The sequence below is a fragment of the Amphiura filiformis genome, unplaced genomic scaffold (assembly GCF_039555335.1).
Source record: "Amphiura filiformis unplaced genomic scaffold, Afil_fr2py scaffold_331, whole genome shotgun sequence".
Taxonomy (NCBI): Eukaryota; Metazoa; Echinodermata; class Ophiuroidea; order Amphilepidida; family Amphiuridae; genus Amphiura; species Amphiura filiformis.
The window spans coordinates 17349-42111 of NW_027305795.1; the positions used below are offsets into that span (position 1 = coordinate 17349).

A 24763-nucleotide genomic window follows, 5' to 3' on the forward strand; every position below is an offset into this window, starting at 1 on the left:
TGAAGAAGACAAAAATAATCTATTACTTTCAGTAAAATTACCATAACTCGCAAACGCGTTGCTCGATTGACATGATTTTTTCACTAATTTAAAACAAATAACATTGCGCATATTTTGGTTACTTTAATTGTCATTGTTTGTCAAACTAAATATTTTTAGGTATCAAAACGCTGTAATATATGCATTATTTAAGGCATATTTGACACATGATTGCTATTATAAGCGCATTATCTCAAAATTCACTTTTAAAACAATTTAAAACTAATCAAAATTAAATCATATTCGAAATATAGAGTACAATCAGTTAAAAATACCTACTGAAATAACAAAACAAAATCATAAAACAAAACAATTGTTTCCCTTTAGTTCATTGGTAAATGTAAATGTAAATTGGCAACATAAAGGAAAAAAGAAAAAAAAAAAAAAAAAAAAAAAAAAAGAAAGAAAAAAAAAAAAAAAAAAAAAAAGAAAAAAGAAAAAAAAAAAAGAAAGAAAGAAAGAAAGAAAGAAAGAAAGACAAAAAGAATAAAAAAGAAAGAAAGAAAAATAGCATTACATGGATTCGAACTCGAGATCTCGGTGTCGAGAAGTAAAGCCAGTAACTATATGCCACCGGGAGACTGATGACAATTGCACTCGATTTCAGCGTATTTAATCCTATCATTGCAATGCTACTGTATTGTGTTATCGAGCTTCGATCCAATGGAATCATTCATTAAAACTCATGTTTTGGTCGTATTCAGCATTTATCTAACGTATATTTTGAATATACACGGTCACATTATACATACCTTCCTAACTTTGATATGTTTATTGGTAATTATTCCTCCATTTAAGCCAAATGAGCACGGTCTACCATAATGTTAAATAAATATATATTACTTTTTTAAGTTATATTATTCTGGTAGACCGTTATTGCGTCATTAATTCTTGTTATCCTTGTTATAAATAAATTCGCATGAATAACAACAGCTCAACCATAGTGTAGTGGTTTGCTTACTGCCTTCTGATCATGAGGGCTACGGTTCGAAGCTCATTGTCGCCGATATGTTTACTTTTAAATCCTGCTCTTTATCTCTTTTTTTATTTTTTAATACCAATAATAAGCACATTTAAAATGTGTAATTGTATATAATTGTATATACACTTTTGGCATGGCATTGTTACGTTGAATTAGCGTGTCTGTGATGGGTAGTTGAAGGCCTATATTAAAGAGTTTAACGTGCATTCCGATAATAGCATTTGAAATAGGGTAATGAGTTTGAAAGATCAATGATGAGACAAACATCATGATTCTGTTCTATTTATTTCTATATTTTCTTAATTTCTTATTTGGTTTGCTTTTATTATGTTTGTAAATTCTACCAAAGGAGAATTTATATGTCCACTCTAATATAAGCAATCAATGTGTCAAATATTCCTTGAAAAATGCATGCATTGCAGGGTTAGATATTCAAAAAATGTTTATTTTAATAACTTTTTTAAAATTGGCTAATCATGTAATGCTTAATGAAATTATCTTGACATCACTGAAAAATTATGAAAATCGAGCAACGCGTTCGAGAGTTATGGCGATTTTATTGATATTAATAGATTATTTTTCGCATCCCTATACAATCAAGTGCAAATTTGCTGGGACACTTTCATAGTTCAATGACCCTCCCCGCACCCTTATTCAATGTTGTATACCAAATGCCTCATTTTTAAATGGCCTATATTTTTGCTCCAACATTGGTTGGTGGGGAGGAGAGGGATTCGAAATAGGTTGGAAACTATACAAATAAAATATCACATGGTGAACTTCATATGACCGGTTTTATTGAACAGAGGGCGCGAAATATGAACAAGTGTCCCAGGAAATTTGCACTTGATTGTATTGAAGAAGACAAAAATAATCTATTACTTTCAGTAAAATTACCATAACTCGCAAACGCGTTGCTCGATTGACATGATTTTTTCACTAATTTAAAACAAATAACATTGCGCATATTTTGGTTACTTTAATTGTCATTTTTTTTCAAACTAAATATTTTTAGGTATCAAAACGCTGTAATATATGCATTATTTAAGGCATATTTGACACATGATTGCTATTATAAGCGCATTATCTCAAAATTCACTTTTAAAACAATTTAAAACTAATCAAAATTAAATCATATTCGAAATATAGAGTACAATCAGTTAAAAATACCTACTGAAATAACAAAACAAAATCATAAAACAAAACAATTGTTTCCCTTTAGTTCATTGATAAATGTAAATGTAAATTGGCAACATAAAGGAAAAAAGAAAAAAGAAAAAAAAAAAAAGAAAAAAAGAAAGAAAGAAAAGAAAGAAAGAAAGAAAGAAAGAAAGAAAGAAAGAAAGAAAGAAAGAAAAGAAAAGAAAGATCCAATGGAATCATTCATTAAAACTCATGTTTTGGTCGTATTCAGCATTTATCTAACGTATATTTTGAATATACACGGTCACATTATACATACCTTCCTAACTTTGATATGTTTATTGGTAATTATTCCTCCATTTAAGCCAAATGAGCACGGTCTACCATAATGTTAAATAAATATATATTACTTTTTAAGTTATATTATTCTGGTAGACCGTTATTGCGTCATTAATTCTTGTTATCCTTGTTATAAATAAATTCGCATGAATAACAACAGCTCAACCATAGTGTAGTGGTTTGCTTACTGCCTTCTGATCATGAGGGCTACGGTTCGAAGCTCATTGTCGCCGATATGTTTACTTTTAAATCCTGCTCTTTATATCTTTTTTTTAATTTTTAATACCAATAATAAGCACATTTAAAATGTGTAATTGTATATAATTGTATATACACTTTTTGGCATGGCATTGTTACGTTGAATTAGCGTGTCTGTGATGGGTAGTTGAAGGCCTATATTAAAGAGTTTAACGTGCATTCCGATAATAGCATTTGAAATAGGGTAATGAGTTTGAAAGATCAATGATGAGACAAACATCATGATTCTGTTCTATTTATTTCTATATTTTCTTAATTTCTTATTTGGTTTGCTTTTATTATGTTTGTAAATTCTACCAAAGGAGAATTTATATGTCCACTCTAATATAAGCAATCAATGTGTCAAATATTCCTTGAAAAATGCATGCATTGCAGGGTTAGATATTCAAAAAATGTTTATTTTAATAACTTTTTTAAAAATTGGCTAATCATGTAATGCTTAATGAAATTATCTTGACATCACTGAAAAAATTATGAAAATCGAGCAACGCGTTCGAGAGTTATGGCGATTTTATTGATATTAATAGATTATTTTTCGCATCCCTATACAATCAAGTGCAAATTTGCTGGGACACTTTCATAGTTCAATGACCCTCCCCGCACCCCTTATTCAATGTTGTATACCAAATGCCTCATTTTTTAAATGGCCTATATTTTTGCTCCTACATTGGTTTGTGGGGGAGGGCGGGGATTCGAAATAGGTTGGAAACTATACAAATAAAATATCACATGGTGAACTTCATATGACCGGTTGTAAAGAACAGAGGGCGCGAAATATGAACAAGTGTCCCAGGGAAATTTGCACTTGATTGTAAAAAAAAAAAAAAAAAATAATCTATTACTTTCAGTAAAATTACCATAACTCGCAAACGCGTTGCTCGATTGACATGATTTTTTTTCACTAATTTAAAACAAATAACATTGCGCATATTTTGGTTACTTTAATTGTCATTTTTGTCAAACTAAATATTTTTAGGTATCAAAACGCTGTAATATATGCATTATTTAAGGCATATTTGACACATGATTGCTATTATAAGCGCATTATCTCAAAATTCACTTTTAAAACAATTTAAAACTAATCAAAATTAAATCATATTCGAAATATAGAGTACAATCAGTTAAAAATACCTACTGAAATAACAAAACAAAATCATAAAACAAAACAATTGTTTCCCTTTAGTTCATTGATAAATGTAAATGTAAATTGGCAACATAAAGGAAAAAGAAAAAAAAAAAAAAAAGAAAAAAAGAAAAAAAAAGAAAGAAAGAAAGAAAAAAGAAAGAAAGAAAGAAAAAAGAAAGAAAGAAAGAAAAAAGAAAGAAAAAAAAGAAAGAAAGAAAGAAAGACAAAAAGAATAAAAAAGAAAGAAAGAAAAATAGCATTACATGGATTCGAACTCGAGATCTCGGTGTCGAGAAGTAAAGCCAGTAACTATATGCCACCGGGAGACTGATGACAATTGCACTCGATTTCAGCGTATTTAATCCTATCATTGCAATGCTACTGTATTGTGTTATCGAGCTTCGATCCAATGGAATCATTCATTAAAACTCATGTTTTGGTCGTATTCAGCATTTATCTAACGTATATTTTGAATATACACGGTCACATTATACATACCTTCCTAACTTTGATATGTTTATTGGTAATTATTCCTCCATTTAAGCCAAATGAGCACGGTCTACCATAATGTTAAATAAATATATATTACTTTTTAAGTTATATTATTCTGGTAGACCGTTATTGCGTCATTAATTCTTGTTATCCTTGTTATAAATAAATTCGCATGAATAACAACAGCTCAACCATAGTGTAGTGGTTTGCTTACTGCCTTCTGATCATGAGGGCTACGGTTCGAAGCTCATTGTCGCCGATATGTTTACTTTTAAATCCTGCTCTTTATCTCTTTTTTTATTTTTATTACCAATAATAAGCACATTAAAATGTGTAATTGTATATAATTGTATATACACTTTTTGGCATGGCATTGTTACGTTGAATTAGCGTGTCTGTGATGGGTAGTTGAAGGCCTATATTAAAGAGTTTAACGTGCATTCCGATAATAGCATTTGAAATAGGGTAATGAGTTTGAAAGATCAATGATGAGACAAACATCATGATTCTGTTCTATTTATTTCTATATTTTCTTAATTTCTTATTTGGTTTGCTTTTATTATGTTTGTAAATTCTACCAAAGGAGAATTTATATGTCCACTCTAATATAAGCAATCAATGTGTCAAATATTCCTTGAAAAATGCATGCATTGCAGGGTTAGATATTCAAAAAATGTTTATTTTAATAACTTTTTTAAAAATTGGCTAATCATGTAATGCTTAATGAAATTATCTTGACATCACTGAAAAAATTATGAAAATCGAGCAACGCGTTCGAGAGTTATGGCGATTTTATTGATATTAATAGATTATTTTTTCGCATCCTATACAATCAAGTGCAAATTTGCTGGGACACTTTCATAGTTCAATGACCCTCCCCGCACTCCTTATTCAATGTTGTATACCAAATGCCTCATTTTTAAATGGCCTATATTTTTGCTCCAACATTGGTTGGTGGGGAGGAGGGATTCGAAATAGGTTGGAAACTATACAAATAAAATATCACATGGTGAACTTCATATGACCGGTTTTATTGAACAGAGGGCGCGAAATATGAACAAGTGTCCCAGGGAAATTTGCACTTGATTGTATAAAAAAAAAAAAAAAATAATCTATTACTTTCAGTAAAATTACCATAACTCGCAAACGCGTTGCTCGATTGACATGATTTTTTCACTAATTTAAAACAAATAACATTGCGCATATTTTGGTTACTTTAATTGTCATTTTTGTCAAACTAAATATTTTTAGGTATCAAAACGCTGTAATATATGCATTATTTAAGGCATATTTGACACATGATTGCTATTATAAGCGCATTATCTCAAAATTCACTTTTAAAACAATTTAAAACTAATCAAAATTAAATCATATTCGAAATATAGAGTACAATCAGTTAAAAATACCTACTGAAATAACAAAACAAAATCATAAAACAAAACAATTGTTTCCCTTTAGTTCATTGATAAATGTAAATGTAAATTGGCAACATAAAGGAAAAAAGAAAAAAGAAAAAAAAAGAAAAAAAGAAAAAGAAAAAAAGAAAGAAAGAAAGAAAGAAAGAAAGAAAGAAAGAAAGAAAGAAAGAAAGAAAGAAAAAGAAAGAAAAAAGAAAAAAAAGAAAGAAAGAAAGACAAAAGAATAAAAAGAAAAAGAAAGAAAAAAAATAGCATTACATGGATTCGAACTCGAGATCTCGGTGTCGAGAAGTAAAGCCAGTAACTATATGCCACCGGGAGACTGATGACAATTGCACTCGATTTCAGCGTATTTAATCCTATCATTGCAATGCTACTGTATTGTGTTATCGAGCTTCGATCCAATGGAATCATTCATTAAAACTCATGTTTTGGTCGTATTCAGCATTTATCTAACGTATATTTTGAATATACACGGTCACATTATACATACCTTCCTAACTTTGATATGTTTATTGGTAATTATTCCTCCATTTAAGCCAAATGAGCACGGTCTACCATAATGTTAAATAAATATATATTACTTTTTAAGTTATATTATTCTGGTAGACCGTTATTGCGTCATTAATTCTTGTTATCCTTGTTATAAATAAATTCGCATGAATAACAACAGCTCAACCATAGTGTAGTGGTTTGCTTACTGCCTTCTGATCATGAGGGCTACGGTTCGAAGCTCATTGTCGCCGATATGTTTACTTTTAAATCCTGCTCTTTATATCTTTTTTTAATTTTTTAATACCAATAATAAGCACATTTAAAATGTGTAATTGTATATAATTGTATATACACTTTTTGGCATGGCATTGTTACGTTGAATTAGCGTGTCTGTGATGGGTAGTTGAAGGCCTATATTAAAGAGTTTAACGTGCATTCCGATAATAGCATTTGAAATAGGGTAATGAGTTTGAAAGATCAATGATGAGACAAACATCATGATTCTGTTCTATTTATTTCTATATTTTCTTAATTTCTTATTTGGTTTGCTTTTATTATGTTTGTAAATTCTACCAAAGGAGAATTTATATGTCCACTCTAATATAAGCAATCAATGTGTCAAATATTCCTTGAAAAATGCATGCATTGCAGGGTTAGATATTCAAAAAATGTTTATTTTAATAACTTTTTAAAAATTGGCTAATCATGTAATGCTTAATGAAATTATCTTGACATCACTGAAAAATTATGAAAATCGAGCAACGCGTTCGAGAGTTATGGCGATTTTATTGATATTAATAGATTATTTTTCGCATCCCTATACAATCAAGTGCAAATTTGCTGGGACACTTTCATAGTTCAATGACCCTCCCCGCACCCCTTATTCAATGTTGTATACCAAATGCCTCATTTTTTAAATGGCCTATATTTTTGCTCCAACATTGGTTGGTGGGGAGGAGGATTCGAAATAGGTTGGAAACTATACAAATAAAATATCACATGGTGAACTTCATATGACCGGTTTTATTGAACAGAGGGCGCGAAATATGAACAAGTGTCCCAGGGAAATTTGCACTTGATTGTATTGAAGAAGACAAAAATAATCTATTACTTTCAGTAAAATTACCATAACTCGCAAACGCGTTGCTCGATTGACATGATTTTTTCACTAATTTAAAACAAATAACATTGCGCATATTTTGGTTACTTTAATTGTCATTTTTGTCAAACTAAATATTTTTAGGTATCAAAACGCTGTAATATATGCATTATTTAAGGCATATTTGACACATGATTGCTATTATAAGCGCATTATCTCAAAATTCACTTTTAAAACAATTTAAAACTAATCAAAATTAAATCATATTCGAAATATAGAGTACAATCAGTTAAAAATACCTACTGAAATAACAAAACAAAATCATAACAAAAACAATTGTTTCCCTTTAGTTCATTGATAAATGTAAATGTAAATTGGCAACATAAAGGAAAAAAGAAAAAGAAAAAAAAAAAAAAGAAAAAAAAGAAAAAAAAAAAAAAAGAAAAAAAAGAAAGAAAGAAAGAAAGAAAGAAAAAGAAAGAAAAAAGAAAGAAAGAAAGAAAGAAAGACAAAAAGAATAAAAAAGAAAGAAAGAAAAATAGCATTACATGGATTCGAACTCGAGATCTCGGTGTCGAGAAGTAAAGCCAGTAACTATATGCCACCGGGAGACTGATGACAATTGCACTCGATTTCAGCGTATTTAATCCTATCATTGCAATGCTACTGTATTGTGTTATCGAGCTTCGATCCAATGGAATCATTCATTAAAACTCATGTTTTGGTCGTATTCAGCATTTATCTAACGTATATTTTGAATATACACGGTCACATTATACATACCTTCCTAACTTTGATATGTTTATTGGTAATTATTCCTCCATTTAAGCCAAATGAGCACGGTCTACCATAATGTTAAATAAATATATATTACTTTTTAAGTTATATTATTCTGGTAGACCGTTATTGCGTCATTAATTCTTGTTATCCTTGTTATAAATAAATTCGCATGAATAACAACAGCTCAACCATAGTGTAGTGGTTTGCTTACTGCCTTCTGATCATGAGGGCTACGGTTCGAAGCTCATTGTCGCCGATATGTTTACTTTTAAATCCTGCTCTTTATCTCTTTTTTTATTTTTTAATACCAATAATAAGCACATTTAAAATGTGTAATTGTATATAATTGTATATACACTTTTTGGCATGGCATTGTTACGTTGAATTAGCGTGTCTGTGATGGGTAGTTGAAGGCCTATATTAAAGAGTTTAACGTGCATTCCGATAATAGCATTTGAAATAGGGTAATGAGTTTGAAAGATCAATGATGAGACAAACATCATGATTCTGTTCTATTTATTTCTATATTTTCTTAATTTCTTATTTGGTTTGCTTTTATTATGTTTGTAAATTCTACCAAAGGAGAATTTATATGTCCACTCTAATATAAGCAATCAATGTGTCAAATATTCCTTGAAAAATGCATGCATTGCAGGGTTAGATATTCAAAAAATGTTTATTTTAATAACTTTTTAAAAATTGGCTAATCATGTAATGCTTAATGAAATTATCTTGACATCACTGAAAAAATTATGAAAATCGAGCAACGCGTTCGAGAGTTATGGCGATTTTATTGATATTAATAGATTATTTTTTCGCATCCCCTATACCATCAAGTGCAAATTTGCTGGGACACTTTCATAGTTCAATGACCCTCCCCGCTCCCCTTATTCAATGTTGTATACCAAATGCCTCATTTTTTAAATGGCCTATATTTTTGCTCCAACATTGGTTGGTGGGGAGGAGGGATTCGAAATAGGTTGGAAACTATACAAATAAAATATCACATGGTGAACTTCATATGACCGGTTTTATTGAACAGAGGGCGCGAAATATGAACAAGTGTCCCAGGAAATTTGCACTTGATTGTATTGAAGAAGACAAAAATAATCTATTACTTTCAGTAAAATTACCATAACTCGCAAACGCGTTGCTCGATTGACATGATTTTTCACTAATTTAAAACAAATAACATTGCGCATATTTTGGTTACTTTAATTGTCATTTTTGTCAAACTAAATATTTTTAGGTATCAAAACGCTGTAATATATGCATTATTTAAGGCATATTTGACACATGATTGCTATTATAAGCGCATTATCTCAAAATTCACTTTTAAAACAATTTAAAACTAATCAAAATTAAATCATATTCGAAATATAGAGTACAATCAGTTAAAAATACCTACTGAAATAACAAAACAAAATCATAAAACAAAACAATTGTTTCCCTTTAGTTCATTGATAAATGTAAATGTAAATTGGCAACATAAAGGAAAAAAGAAAAAGAAAAAAAGAAAAAAAAAAAAAAAAGAAAAAAAAAAAAAAAAGAAAGAAAAAAGAAAGAAAGAAAAAGAAAAAAGAAAGAAAGAAAGAAAAAAAAGAAAAAAAAAAGAAAGAAAGAAAGAAAGACAAAAAGAATAAAAAAGAAAGAAAGAAAAATAGCATTACATGGATTCGAACTCGAGATCTCGGTGTCGAGAAGTAAAGCCAGTAACTATATGCCACCGGGAGACTGATGACAATTGCACTCGATTTCAGCGTATTTAATCCTATCATTGCAATGAACCTTCTGAACCTTCTGAAGTTGTAGTCAGCAGGGCGAAAACCGCAAATCGCTAACTATTTGGTGACCTGCAAGCTAGAGGTTTTTCTTGAATATGTCTAAAGATGGGGCTGATATAGTGGTTTGAGTGAGGAATTCCATGCCCTTCCAGTTCTTGGGAAAAATGAGTTTTATAGACGTCCTTCTTGATGAATGGAATTTCAACATGTAGGTGGTGGTTTCTTCTCAAACCCGCAGCAGAAGAAGTTTGAATATAGGCTTCTTTGTTGATTCCTACCAACTCATTTTGGATTTTGTAAAACATAGCTAAACGATTTCTCTCCTTCTGACAGCTAGAGTGTCCCATCCGAGATCTTCCAGCATTTGAGTGACACTACTTTCTCTTTGGTAATCCCCTGTGCAAAATCTTGCAGCTTTTCTCTGCACACTTTCAATCTTCTTTATGAGTCCCGCCCTATGGGTCCCATGCACCCGCAGCATACTCTAAGACTGGACGCACTAACGTTAGATATGCAGTAGACTTCACTTCCCCTGGACAAAACCACAAGTTTCTCCTCAGGAAACCCAGAGTCCGGTTTGCTTTGTTAACTGTGTTTGTAACATGTTCTCCCCAGTTCAGCTTGTTATCCAGCTGCACCCCTAAGTAAGGATTTGAGTTTGGCTGCTGTAAAACTTGCCCGCAGAAAATATAGTCTCTGTGTGGAGGGTTTCTCTTCAAGGAAATTTCCATGACCGTGCATTTGGAAGGGTTAAAGCTCATCTTCCAGGTCTCCTGCCATGTTTCAAGAGATTTTAGATCAGCTTGTAGAGAGTCCATGTCCCTTTCATTTGACACTGTAGAGTACACCAGGCAGTCGTCTGCGAAGAGTCTTACTTGGTTGCTCAACATGTCCGGGAGGTCGTTTATATAGGTTAAAAACAACAACGGCCCCAACACCGTCCCCTGTGGTACTCCAGAAAGGACCTCTTTGGGTGATGAAAAATTGCCCTCACATGCAACTCTCTGGGTCCTATTTGATAGGAAACTTCTGATCCATTGATGAAGGTTGTTTCTAATCCCGTAATGATGAAGCTTATTCAGAAGGCGTTCATGAGGAACCTTATCAAAGGCTTTGGAGAAGTCTAGAACTGCCATGTGCACTGAATCCCCTTGTTCCAAAGCTCTTGCAATATCATCAACAGTTAAAATGAGTTGAGTTTCAGTGGAGCGCTTAGATCTGAAGCCATGTTGTGAATCAACCAAAATATTATGCTGCTCCAAGTGATCCATAACATGTGAATGTATAATGTGCTCCAGAATCTTGCAGCTGACGCTTGTTAACGAAACGGGTCTATAATTTTCAGGCACGGCTTTGTCCCCCTTTTTAAAGATGCCACAAATGTTTGCCTCCCTCCATTGATGGGGAGAGTCCTTGATCAACAGAAGCTTGGAACAAGTCTGTAAATATCGGCGCAAGTTTCTCAGCAAACATTTTGAGAAACCATGGCGGTATCTCATCAGGTCCTGCTGCTTTATTCGGAGACAGTTCTTGGAGTTGCTTTAAAACCCCCTTTTCATGAATAATTAAATCTGGAATGTCTTGAATACTGCTTCTGCCAAGTGTAGGAATCGCTTCCTTGTCTTCCCTTGTAAAGACACTAGCAAATTGTGCGTTCAATGCCTCTGCTTTTTCCTTCCCATCGCTAATGATATTATTGTTAACTTTGAGATCTGCGACACCGCTTTCACTTTTACCCAGTCTTTTCATGTATGACCAAAACTGCTTGGTGTTCTCTTTCATTGCAGTGGTAAGATTATTTGCAACAAACTCACGCTCGGATTCATTGAGAGATTTCTTAAGTTCTTTCTGGCAAGACAAAAAATTTTTCCAGTCATCACTACTTTGCGACTTTTTCGCCTTGTTAAAAGCCCTCTGCTTCCTGCGTCTGAGTCTGTGGTGTGATCTCTTAAACCATGGCAAACTGTTTGGTTTAGCAGCTGTCTTTTGAGGAATATGCTTATTCATGACTGTCTTTATTTCACTTTCAAGATTGTCCCACTTTTCTTGCACAGAGACATTTCCCATGCTAAAATACTTGTCCTTGAAGGTACTCAACTCCTGATTAATCAAATCTTCATTTGCCTTCCGCCTGACGAAGTACTTCCGTCTTGGTTGTCTCTTCCATTTTGCTCTCAAATCTATGTCGGTGATTACCATGTAATGATCACTGAGTCCTGGATCAACTTTGACATCTCTCACAAGACTTGAATTATTAGTGAATACAAGATCCAAGATACTGTCTTTTCTTGTAGGTTCCAGCACATGCTGGTTTAAACCAAAACCTGTTGTAGTCTCAAGAAGCAGCTCTGCTGTGGATTTAGATGCGGGGTGATCGCGGATGACTGTGCTATTTTTCCAGTCAATATTTGCTTGATTGAAGTCGCCTGCCAGGATAATGTTATAGCCCTTGCCTTTCTTTTCAATTTTGTCAAGAGAAACCTCAAGATCGGTGACAAATTTTACATTGTCATGTTTATGTTTATAACCGGTGCCAATCAGTAGCGAGTGGCGCCCCTGGAGTTCAAGTTGGTTCCACATGAGTTCATTTTCTGTTTCAAATTCTTCCCGCCTTGTCATGATGAGATCCTTCTTGCACGCAAGTAGAACTCCACCATGGATCCCCTCTTGCCTATCCTTCCTAAACACATCATACAGTCCGGGAGGATTTCAGAATTTTTAATGTTCGGCGAAAGCCAAGTTTCAGTGCCTTGAATGATATCAGGTTTATATTGTTCAATAAGCACTTTGATATCGGCCGATTTGTTACCAATACTCTGGAAGTTCAGTAACATAATACGTATTGATTCCTGCTACTCTTCTTTGTTTTTGCTTTATTAGAAGAAACTTTTTAGCTGCTTTTTTACCGGGGGTACTGCGATCAGGAATCTGACAGTGGTCGTCAGATACGTCAGAGAAGGTTGAATTTCCATCGTCATTGTCACTCAAACTGGAAAATTGGTTGCTGGTACTGCAATCCAAAAATGAATTGAATAGGGAGTCTGAAAAATTCATTATGTCACACATTGGGCATATCCAGGTGCAATTTTTCCTTCAATTGTAAATAAGTTTCATTATCAACTCCACCACATTGCGCATGGATCCACTTTTCACAGTTGTCACACTCCAGTCCCTGTTGGTATTTTGTCACCAGATTATCACACATACCACAAGGCTCAGGTTTACAAAGTGGGCAAAACCATTCCTGGTTCTGTTTGATAATGTTTTGTATTCTTTCGAGGAAATATTGGCACAATTTGCATGGTATAAATCGTCACACTCAACACATTGCACTTTTCTGCGATTTTTCATTATTGGAACTTTACAGCTCTCACACTTGACTGGACCAGGGTTTAGATTGATATCACCTGATAACAATAAGATCATGCAGATGCCAATATGTCTGTTTGGACGAAGCTGGATATTGATATATCTTGGTCTAGACAACAATTTATATGTAGTAATATACAAAGTTGAACCTGCTGTACAATCCACTCTAGCTATTGTCTGAGAAAACCCTCCATCCCACGAATTTAACTTGTCTAATGAATGATTTACTTCTGTTTCAGATGTACGCCCGTTCACACATGTCATACAATGTTTCACAAATAAGTAGACTAATACTATGTTCACAACACCACTGATATTCATGATGAGAGTTTTGATGGAAAATACACACACTTAAACTGGAAAATTATGATTTATCTCCTGCTACTTCTGCTAACGTTTTATGCTGCTGCTGCTGCCAAAAAATTCACAATTGCACAATGTAAACGAAAGATGTATAGTTGACACAAAATGAAATGTTTTGCTGCAAAGATTTGTTCTCCTCTTCAAGTTCAACATACAATGATATGAAAAAATATGAAATGTCTACTTCCCTTTATCTCGAGGTCTGTGAAGTTCATTTGCTTGATTTCTGCTCCAAGTTCTGCTCCTGCGCCACACCCTATTTGGTCGGATTCAAAATGGCCGCCGCTTTCCCGCCATAAAACCAAAGATGACACAAATCACAAATATTGCACCAATATCACAATGACCCATACACCAGATGATGAAGAAACTATGCTATATTTCAGATGATACACGATTACAAGATGGATGATGATAAATAACATGTATTGCACAAAAATGATCCACCGATGCGATGTCCTCTGCTCTGCTTCTGTACTGTATATGTACTGCCACGCCTACCAATTGCACTCCAAATCCTATTCTGCTGGGCTAAATTTTACTGAAGAAACCACTGCTGCTTGTAGCCATAAAATACATCCAAAAAGTTCACAAATTTCACATATAACACTGCCACTAGTTGATAAAAATAACTTAAAGATGGTTGAAGACACGAGGAAAAGATTGCACGTTCCGTTGCTAACACTTGAAGATCCTTGCTTGTTGGTTGATAATGTAAACTCCGCCGAATTCCTCTCTCTGCTTCCCGAACAGAATTCACAGTTACTCCACAAAGTTCACTATATTAAACATCCAATGATAAAAGCCAGTTAGGCAATGAAGACATCCAAAAATTTTGAAAAATATATGCCAAAAGTTGATTAAAAAAGAGAGAGCTCCGGAGCTCCAGAAAAACACGTCTAGCTTGCACGAAGTCACCGATTAATGCTACTGTATTGTGTTATCGAGCTTCGATCCAATGGAATCATTCATTAAAACTCATGTTTTGGTCGTATTCAGCATTTATCTAACGTATATTTTGAATATACACGGTCACATTATACATACCTTCCTAACTTTGATATGTTTATTGGTAATTATTCCTCCATTTAAGCCAAATGAGCACGGTCTACCATAATGTTAAATAAATATATATTACTTTTTAAGTTATATTATTCTGGTAGACCGTTATTGCGTCATTAATTCTTGTTATCCTTGTTATAAATAAATTCGCATGAATAACAACAGCTCAACCATAGTGTAGTGGTTTGCTTACTGCCTTCTGATCATGAGGGCTACGGTTCGAAGCTCATTGTCGCCGATATGTTTACTTTTAAATCCTGCTCTTTATATCTTTTTTTTAATTTTTTAATACCAATAATAAGCACATTTAAAATGTGTAATTGTATATAATTGTATATACACTTTTTGGCATGGCATTGTTACGTTGAATTAGCGTGTCTGTGATGGGTAGTTGAAGGCCTATATTAAAGAGTTTAACGTGCATTCCGATAATAGCATTTGAAATAGGGTAATGAGTTTGAAAGATCAATGATGAGACAAACATCATGATTCTGTTCTATTTATTTCTATATTTTCTTAATTTCTTATTTGGTTTGCTTTTATTATGTTTGTAAATTCTACCAAAGGAGAATTTATATGTCCACTCTAATATAAGCAATCAATGTGTCAAATATTCCTTGAAAAATGCATGCATTGCAGGGTTAGATATTCAAAAAATGTTTATTTTAATAACTTTTTAAAAATTGGCTAATCATGTAATGCTTAATGAAATTATCTTGACATCACTGAAAAATTATGAAAATCGAGCAACGCGTTCGAGAGTTATGGCGATTTTATTGATATTAATAGATTATTTTTCGCATCCCTATACAATCAAGTGCAAATTTGCTGGGACACTTTCATAGTTCAATGACCCTCCCGCACCCCTTATTCAATGTTGTATACCAAATGCCTCATTTTTTAAATGGCCTATATTTTTGCTCCAACATTGGTTGGTGGGGAGGAGGGATTCGAAATAGGTTGGAAACTATACAAATAAAATATCACATGGTGAACTTCATATGACCGGTTTTATTGAACAGAGGGCGCGAAATATGAACAAGTGTCCCAGGGAAATTTGCACTTGATTGTATTGAAGAAGACAAAAATAATCTATTACTTTCAGTAAAATTACCATAACTCGCAAACGCGTTGCTCGATTGACATGATTTTTCACTAATTTAAAACAAATAACATTGCGCATATTTTGGTTACTTTAATTGTCATTTTTGTCAAACTAAATATTTTAGGTATCAAAACGCTGTAATATATGCATTATTTAAGGCATATTTGACACATGATTGCTATTATAAGCGCATTATCTCAAAATTCACTTTTAAAACAATTTAAAACTAATCAAAATTAAATCATATTCGAAATATAGAGTACAATCAGTTAAAAATACCTACTGAAATAACAAAACAAAATCATAAAACAAAACAATTGTTTCCCTTTAGTTCATTGATAAATGTAAATGTAAATTGGCAACATAAAGGAAAAAAAAAAAAGAAAAAAAAAAAAAAAAAAAAAAAAAAAAAAAGAAAGAAAAAAAAAGAAAAAAAAAGAAAGAAAAAAGAAAGAAAGAAAGAAAGAAAGAAAGAAAGACAAAAAGAATAAAAAAGAAAGAAAGAAAAATAGCATTACATGGATTCGAACTCGAGATCTCGGTGTCGAGAAGTAAAGCCAGTAACTATATGCCACCGGGAGACTGATGACAATTGCACTCGATTTCAGCGTATTTAATCCTATCATTGCAATGCTACTGTATTGTGTTATCGAGCTTCGATCCAATGGAATCATTCATTAAAACTCATGTTTTGGTCGTATTCAGCATTTATCTAACGTATATTTTGAATATACACGGTCACATTATACATACCTTCCTAACTTTGATATGTTTATTGGTAATTATTCCTCCATTTAAGCCAAATGAGCACGGTCTACCATAATGTTAAATAAATATATATTACTTTTTAAGTTATATTATTCTGGTAGACCGTTATTGCGTCATTAATTCTTGTTATCCTTGTTATAAATAAATTCGCATGAATAACAACAGCTCAACCATAGTGTAGTGGTTTGCTTACTGCCTTCTGATCATGAGGGCTACGGTTCGAAGCTCATTGTCGCCGATATGTTTACTTTTAAATCCTGCTCTTTATCTCTTTTTTATTTTTAATACCAATAATAAGCACATTTAAAATGTGTAATTGTATATAATTGTATATACACTTTTTGGCATGGCATTGTTACGTTGAATTAGCGTGTCTGTGATGGGTAGTTGAAGGCCTATATTAAAGAGTTTAACGTGCATTCCGATAATAGCATTTGAAATAGGGTAATGAGTTTGAAAGATCAATGATGAGACAAACATCATGATTCTGTTCTATTTATTTCTATATTTTCTTAATTTCTTATTTGGTTTGCTTTATTATGTTTGTAAATTCTACCAAAGGAGAATTTATATGTCCACTCTAATATAAGCAATCAATGTGTCAAATATTCCTTGAAAAATGCATGCATTGCAGGGTTAGATATTCAAAAAAATGTTTATTTTAATAACTTTTTTAAAAATTGGCTAATCATGTAATGCTTAATGAAATTATCTTGACATCACTGAAAAAATTATGAAAATCGAGCAACGCGTTCGAGAGTTATGGCGATTTTATTGATATTAATAGATTATTTTTCGCATCCCTATACAATCAAGTGCAAATTTGCTGGGACACTTTCATAGTTCAATGACCCTCCCGCACCCCTTATTCAATGTTGTATACCAAATGCCTCATTTTTAAATGGCCTATATTTTTGCTCCAACATTGGTTGGTGGGGAGGAGGGATTCGAAATAGGTTGGAAACTATACAAATAAAATATCACATGGTGAACTTCATATGACCGGTTTTATTGAACAGAGGGCGCGAAATATGAACAAGTGTCCCAGGGAAATTTGCACTTGATTGTATTGAAGAAGACAAAAATAATCTATTACTTTCAGTAAAATTACCATAACTCGCAAACGCGTTGCTCGATTGACATGATTTTTCACTAATTTAAAACAAATAACATTGCGCATATTTTGGTTACTTTAATTGTCATTTTTGGTCAAACTAAATATTTTTAGGTATCAAAACGCTGTAATATATGCATTATTTAAGGCATATTTGACACATGATTGCTATTATAAGCGCATTATCTCAAAATTCACTTTTAAAACAATTTAAAACTAATCAAAATTAAATCATATTCGAAATATAGAGTACAATCAGTTAAAAATACCTACTGAAATAACAAAACAAAATCATAAAACAAAACAATTGTTTCCCTTTAGTTCATTGATAAATGTAAATGTAAATTGGCAACATAAAGGAAAAAAGAAAAAAAAAAAAAAAAAAAAAAAAAAAAAGAAAGAAAAAAAAAAAAAAAAAAAGAAAGAAAGAAAGAAAGAAAGAAAAAGAAAGAAAGAAAGAAAGAAAGAAAGAAAGAAAGACAAAAAGAATAAAAAAAGAAAGAAAGAAAAATAGCATTACATGGATTCGAACTCGAGATCTCGGTGTCGAGAAGTAAAGCCAGTAACTATATGCCACCGGAGACTGATGACAATTGCACTCGATTTCAGCGTATTTAATCCTATCATTGCAATGCTACTGTATTGTGTTATCGAGCTTCGATCCAATGGAATCATTCATTAAAACTCATGTTTTGGTCGTATTCAGCATTTATCTAACGTATATTTTGAATATACACGGTCACATTATACATACCTTCCTAACTTTGATATGTTTATTGGTAATTATTCCTCCATTTAAGCCAAATGAGCACGGTCTACCATAATGTTAAATAAATATATATTACTTTTTAAGTTATATTATTCTGGTAGACCGTTATTGCGTCATTAATTCTTGTTATCCTTGTTATAAATAAATTCGCATGAATAACAACAGCTCAACCATAGTGTAGTGGTTTGCTTACTGCCTTCTGATCATGAGGGCTACGGTTCGAAGCTCATTGTCGCCGATATGTTTACTTTTAAATCCTGCTCTTTATATCTTTTTTTAATTTTTAATACCAATAATAAGCACATTTAAAATGTGTAATTGTATATAATTGTATATACACTTTTGGCATGGCATTGTTACGTTGAATTAGCGTGTCTGTGATGGGTAGTTGAAGGCCTATATTAAAGAGTTTAACGTGCATTCCGATAATAGCATTTGAAATAGGGTAATGAGTTTGAAAGATCAATGATGAGACAAACATCATGATTCTGTTCTATTTATTTCTATATTTTCTTAATTTCTTATTTGGTTTGCTTTTATTATGTTTGTAAATTCTACCAAAGGAGAATTTATATGTCCACTCTAATATAAGCAATCAATGTGTCAAATATTCCTTGAAAAATGCATGCATTGCAGGGTTAGATATTCAAAAAATGTTTATTTTAATAACTTTTTAAAAATTGGCTAATCATGTAATGCTTAATGAAATATCTTGACATCACTGAAAAAATTATGAAAATCGAGCAACGCGTTCGAGAGTTATGGCGATTTTATTGATATTAATAGATTATTTTTCGCATCCCTATACAATCAAGTGCAAATTTGCTGGGACACTTTCATAGTTCAATGACCCTCCCGCACCCCTTATTCAATGTTGTATACCAAATGCCTCATTTTTAAATGGCCTATATTTTTGCTCCAACATTGGTTGGTGGGGAGGAGGGGATTCGAAATAGGTTGGAAACTATACAAATAAAATATCACATGGTGAACTTCATATGACCGGTTTTATTGAACAGAGGGCGCGAAATATGAACAAGTGTCCCAGGGAAATTTGCACTTGATTGTATTAAAAAAAAAAAAAAATAATCTATTACTTTCAGTAAAATTACCATAACTCGCAAACGCGTTGCTCGATTGACATGATTTTTTTTCACTAATTTAAAACAAATAACATTGCGCATATTTTGGTTACTTTAATTGTCATTTTTTGTCAAACTAAATATTTTTAGGTATCAAAACGCTGTAATATATGCATTATTTAAGGCATATTTGACACATGATTGCTATTATAAGCGCATTATCTCAAAATTCACTTTTAAAACAATTTAAAACTAATCAAAATTAAATCATATTCGAAATATAGAGTACAATCAGTTAAAAATACCTACTGAAATAACAAAACAAAATCATAAAACAAAACAATTGTTTCCCTTTAGTTCATTGATAAATGTAAATGTAAATTGGCAACATAAAGGAAAAAAGAAAAAAGAAAAAAAAGAAAGAAAGAAAGAAAGAAAGAAAGAAAGAAAGAAAGAAAGAAAAAAGAAAGAAAAAAGAAAAAAAAAAAAAAGAAAGAAAGAAAGACAAAAAGAAAAAAAAAGAAAGAAAGAAAAATAGCATTACATGGATTCGAACTCGAGATCTCGGTGTCGAGAAGTAAAGCCAGTAACTATATGCCACCGGAGACTGATGACAATTGCACTCGATTTCAGCGTATTTAATCCTATCATTGCAATGCTACTGTATTGTGTTATCGAGCTTCGATCCAATGGAATCATTCATTAAAACTCATGTTTTGGTCGTATTCAGCATTTATCTAACGTATATTTTGAATATACACGGTCACATTATACATACCTTCCTAACTTTGATATGTTTATTGGTAATTATTCCTCCATTTAAGCCAAATGAGCACGGTCTACCATAATGTTAAATAAATATATATTACTTTTTAAGTTATATTATTTTGGTAGACCGTTATTGCGTCATTAATTCTTGTTATCCTTGTTATAAATAAATTCGCATGAATAACAACAGCTCAACCATAGTGTAGTGGTTTGCTTACTGCCTTCTGATCATGAGGGCTACGGTTCGAAGCTCATTGTCGCCGATATGTTTACTTTTAAATCCTGCTCTTTATCTCTTTTTTATTTTTTAATACCAATAATAAGCACATTTAAAATGTGTAATTGTATATAATTGTATATACACTTTTTGGCATGGCATTGTTACGTTGAATTAGCGTGTCTGTGATGGGTAGTTGAAGGCCTATATTAAAGAGTTTAACGTGCATTCCGATAATAGCATTTGAAATAGGGTAATGAGTTTGAAAGATCAATGATGAGACAAACATCATGATTCTGTTCTATTTATTTCTATATTTTCTTAATTTCTTATTTGGTTTGCTTTTATTATGTTTGTAAATTCTACCAAAGGAGAATTTATATGTCCACTCTAATATAAGCAATCAATGTGTCAAATATTCCTTGAAAAATGCATGCATTGCAGGGTTAGATATTCAAAAAATGTTTATTTTAATAACTTTTTTAAAAATTGGCTAATCATGTAATGCTTAATGAAATTATCTTGACATCACTGAAAAAATTATGAAAATCGAGCAACGCGTTCGAGAGTTATGGCGATTTTATTGATATTAATAGATTATTTTTTCGCATCTCCTATACAATCAAGTGCAAATTTGCTGGGACACTTTCATAGTTCAATGACCCTCCCCGCACCCTTATTCAATGTTGTATACCAAATGCCTCATTTTTAAATGGCCTATATTTTGCTCCAACATTGGTTGGTGGGGAGGAGGATTCGAAATAGGTTGGAAACTATACAAATAAAATATCACATGGTGAACTTCATATGACCGGTTTTATTGAACAGAGGGCGCGAAATATGAACAAGTGTCCCAGGAAATTTGCACTTGATTGTATTGAAGAAGACAAAAATAATCTATTACTTTCAGTAAAATTACCATAACTCGCAAACGCGTTGCTCGATTGACATGATTTTTCACTAATTTAAAACAAATAACATTGCGCATATTTTGGTTACTTTAATTGTCATTTTTGTCAAACTAAATATTTTTAGGTATCAAAACGCTGTAATATATGCATTATTTAAGGCATATTTGACACATGATTGCTATTATAAGCGCATTATCTCAAAATTCACTTTTAAAACAATTTAAAACTAATCAAAATTAAATCATATTCGAAATATAGAGTACAATCAGTTAAAAATACCTACTGAAATAACAAAACAAAATCATAAAACAAAACAATTGTTTCCCTTTAGTTCATTGATAAATGTAAATGTAAATTGGCAACATAAAGGAAAAAAGAAAAAAGAAAAAAAAAAAAGAAAAAAAAAAGAAAGAAAGAAAGAAAGAAAGAAAGAAAGAAAGAAAGAAAGAAAAAAAGAAAGAAAAAAAGAAAGAAAGAAAGACAAAAAGAATAAAAAAGAAAGAAAGAAAAATAGCATTACATGGATTCGAACTCGAGATCTCGGTGTCGAGAAGTAAAGCCAGTAACTATATGCCACCGGGAGACTGATGACAATTGCACTCGATTTCAGCGTATTTAATCCTATCATTGCAATGCTACTGTATTGTGTTATCGAGCTTCGATCCAATGGAATCATTCATTAAAACTCATGTTTTGGTCGTATTCAGCATTTATCTAACGTATATTTTGAATATACACGGTCACATTATACATACCTTCCTAACTTTGATATGTTTATTGGTAATTATTCCTCCATTTAAGCCAAATGAGCACGGTCTACCATAATGTTAAATAAATATATATTACTTTTTAAGTTATATTATTTTGGTAGACCGTTATTGCGTCATTAATTCTTGTTATCCTTGTTATAAATAAATTCGCATGAATAACAACAGCTCAACCATAGTGTAGTGGTTTGCTTACTGCCTTCTGATCATGAGGGCTACGGTTCGAAGCTCATTGTCGCCGATATGTTTACTTTTAAATCCTGCTCTTTATCTCTTTTTTTATTTTTTAATACCAATAATAAGCACATTTAAAATGTGTAATTGTATATAATTGTATATACACTTTTTGGCATGGCATTGTTACGTTGAATTAGCGTGTCTGTGATGGGTAGTTGAAGGCCTATATTAAAGAGTTTAACGTGCATTCCGATAATAGCATTTGAAATAGGGTAATGAGTTTGAAAGATCAATGATGAGACAAACATCATGATTCTGTTCTATTTATTTCTATATTTTCTTAATTTCTTATTTGGTTTGCTTTTATTATGTTTGTAAATTCTACCAAAGGAGAATTTATATGTCTACTCTAATATAATCAATCAATGTGTCAAATATTCCTTGAAAAATGCATGCATTGCAGGGTTAGATATTCAAAAAATGTTTATTTTAATAACTTTTTTTTTTTTGGCTAATCATGTAATGCTTAATGAAATTATCTTGACATCACTGAAAAAATTATGAAAATCGAGCAACGCGTTCGAGAGTTATGGCGATTTTATTGATATTAATAGATTATTTTTCGCATCCCTATACAATCAAGTGCAAATTTGCTGGGACACTTTCATAGTTCAATGACCCTCCCCGCACCCCTTATTCAATGTTGTATACCAAATGCCTCATTTTTTAAATGGCCTATATTTTTGCTCCAACATTGGTTGGTGGGGGAGGGAGGGGATTCGAAATAGGTTGGAAACTATACAAATAAAATATCACATGGTGAACTTCATATGACCGGTTTTATTGAACAGAGGGCGCGAAATATGAACAAGTGTCCCAGGGAAATTTGCACTTGATTGTATTGAAGAAGACAAAAATAATCTATTACTTTCAGTAAAATTACCATAACTCGCAAACGCGTTGCTCGATTGACATGATTTTTCACTAATTTAAAACAAATAACATTGCGCATATTTTGGTTACTTTAATTGTCATTTTATGTCAAACTAAATATTTTTAGGTATCAAAACGCTGTAATATATGCATTATTTAAGGCATATTTGACACATGATTGCTATTATAAGCGCATTATCTCAAAATTCACTTTTAAAACAATTTAAAACTAATCAAAATTAAATCATATTCGAAATATAGAGTACAATCAGTTAAAAATACCTACTGAAATAACAAAACAAAATCATAAAACAAAACAATTGTTTCCCTTTAGTTCATTGATAAATGTAAATGTAAATTGGCAACATAAAGGAAAAAAGAAAAAAGAAAAAAAAGAAAAAAGAAAAAAAAGAAAGAAAGAAAGAAAGAAAGAAAGAAAGAAAGAAAGAAAGAAAGAAAAAAAAAAGAAAGAAAAAAAGAAAGAAAGAAAGAAAGAAAGAAAGACAAAAAGAATAAAAAAGAAAGAAAGAAAAATAGCATTACATGGATTCGAACTCGAGATCTCGGTGTCGAGAAGTAAAGCCAGTAACTATATGCCACCGGGAGACTGATGACAATTGCACTCGATTTCAGCGTATTTAATCCTATCATTGCAATGCTACTGTATTGTGTTATCGAGCTTCGATCCAATGGAATCATTCATTAAAACTCATGTTTTGGTCGTATTCAGCATTTATCTAACGTATATTTTGAATATACACGGTCACATTATACATACCTTCCTAACTTTGATATGTTTATTGGTAATTATTCCTCCATTTAAGCCAAATGAGCACGGTCTACCATAATGTTAAATAAATATATATTACTTTTTAAGTTATATTATTTTGGTAGACCGTTATTGCGTCATTAATTCTTGTTATCCTTGTTATAAATAAATTCGCATGAATAACAACAGCTCAACCATAGTGTAGTGGTTTGCTTACTGCCTTCTGATCATGAGGGCTACGGTTCGAAGCTCATTGTCGCCGATATGTTTACTTTTAAATCCTGCTCTTTATATCTTTTTTTAAATTTTTTAATACCAATAATAAGCACATTTAAAATGTGTAATTGTATATAATTGTATATACACTTTTTGGCATGGCATTGTTACGTTGAATTAGCGTGTCTGTGATGGGTAGTTGAAGGCCTATATTAAAGAGTTTAACGTGCATTCCGATAATAGCATTTGAAATAGGGTAATGAGTTTGAAAGATCAATGATGAGACAAACATCATGATTCTGTTCTATTTATTTCTATATTTTCTTAATTTCTTATTTGGTTTGCTTTTATTATGTTTGTAAATTCTACCAAAGGAGAATTTATATGTCCACTCTAATATAAGCAATCAATGTGTCAA

General features: G+C 31.8%; 1 protein-coding gene across 1 annotated transcript; it reads right to left on the reverse strand.

The window, feature by feature from the left end:
- Nucleotides 1-11320: 11320 nt before the first annotated feature.
- On the reverse strand, nucleotides 11321-12574 carry LOC140145496 (uncharacterized). The gene has a single exon (XM_072167208.1). The coding sequence runs from the start codon at nucleotides 12572-12574 to the stop codon at nucleotides 11321-11323; it is 1254 nt and encodes a 417-aa protein (XP_072023309.1).
- Nucleotides 12575-24763: the final 12189 nt, after the last annotated feature.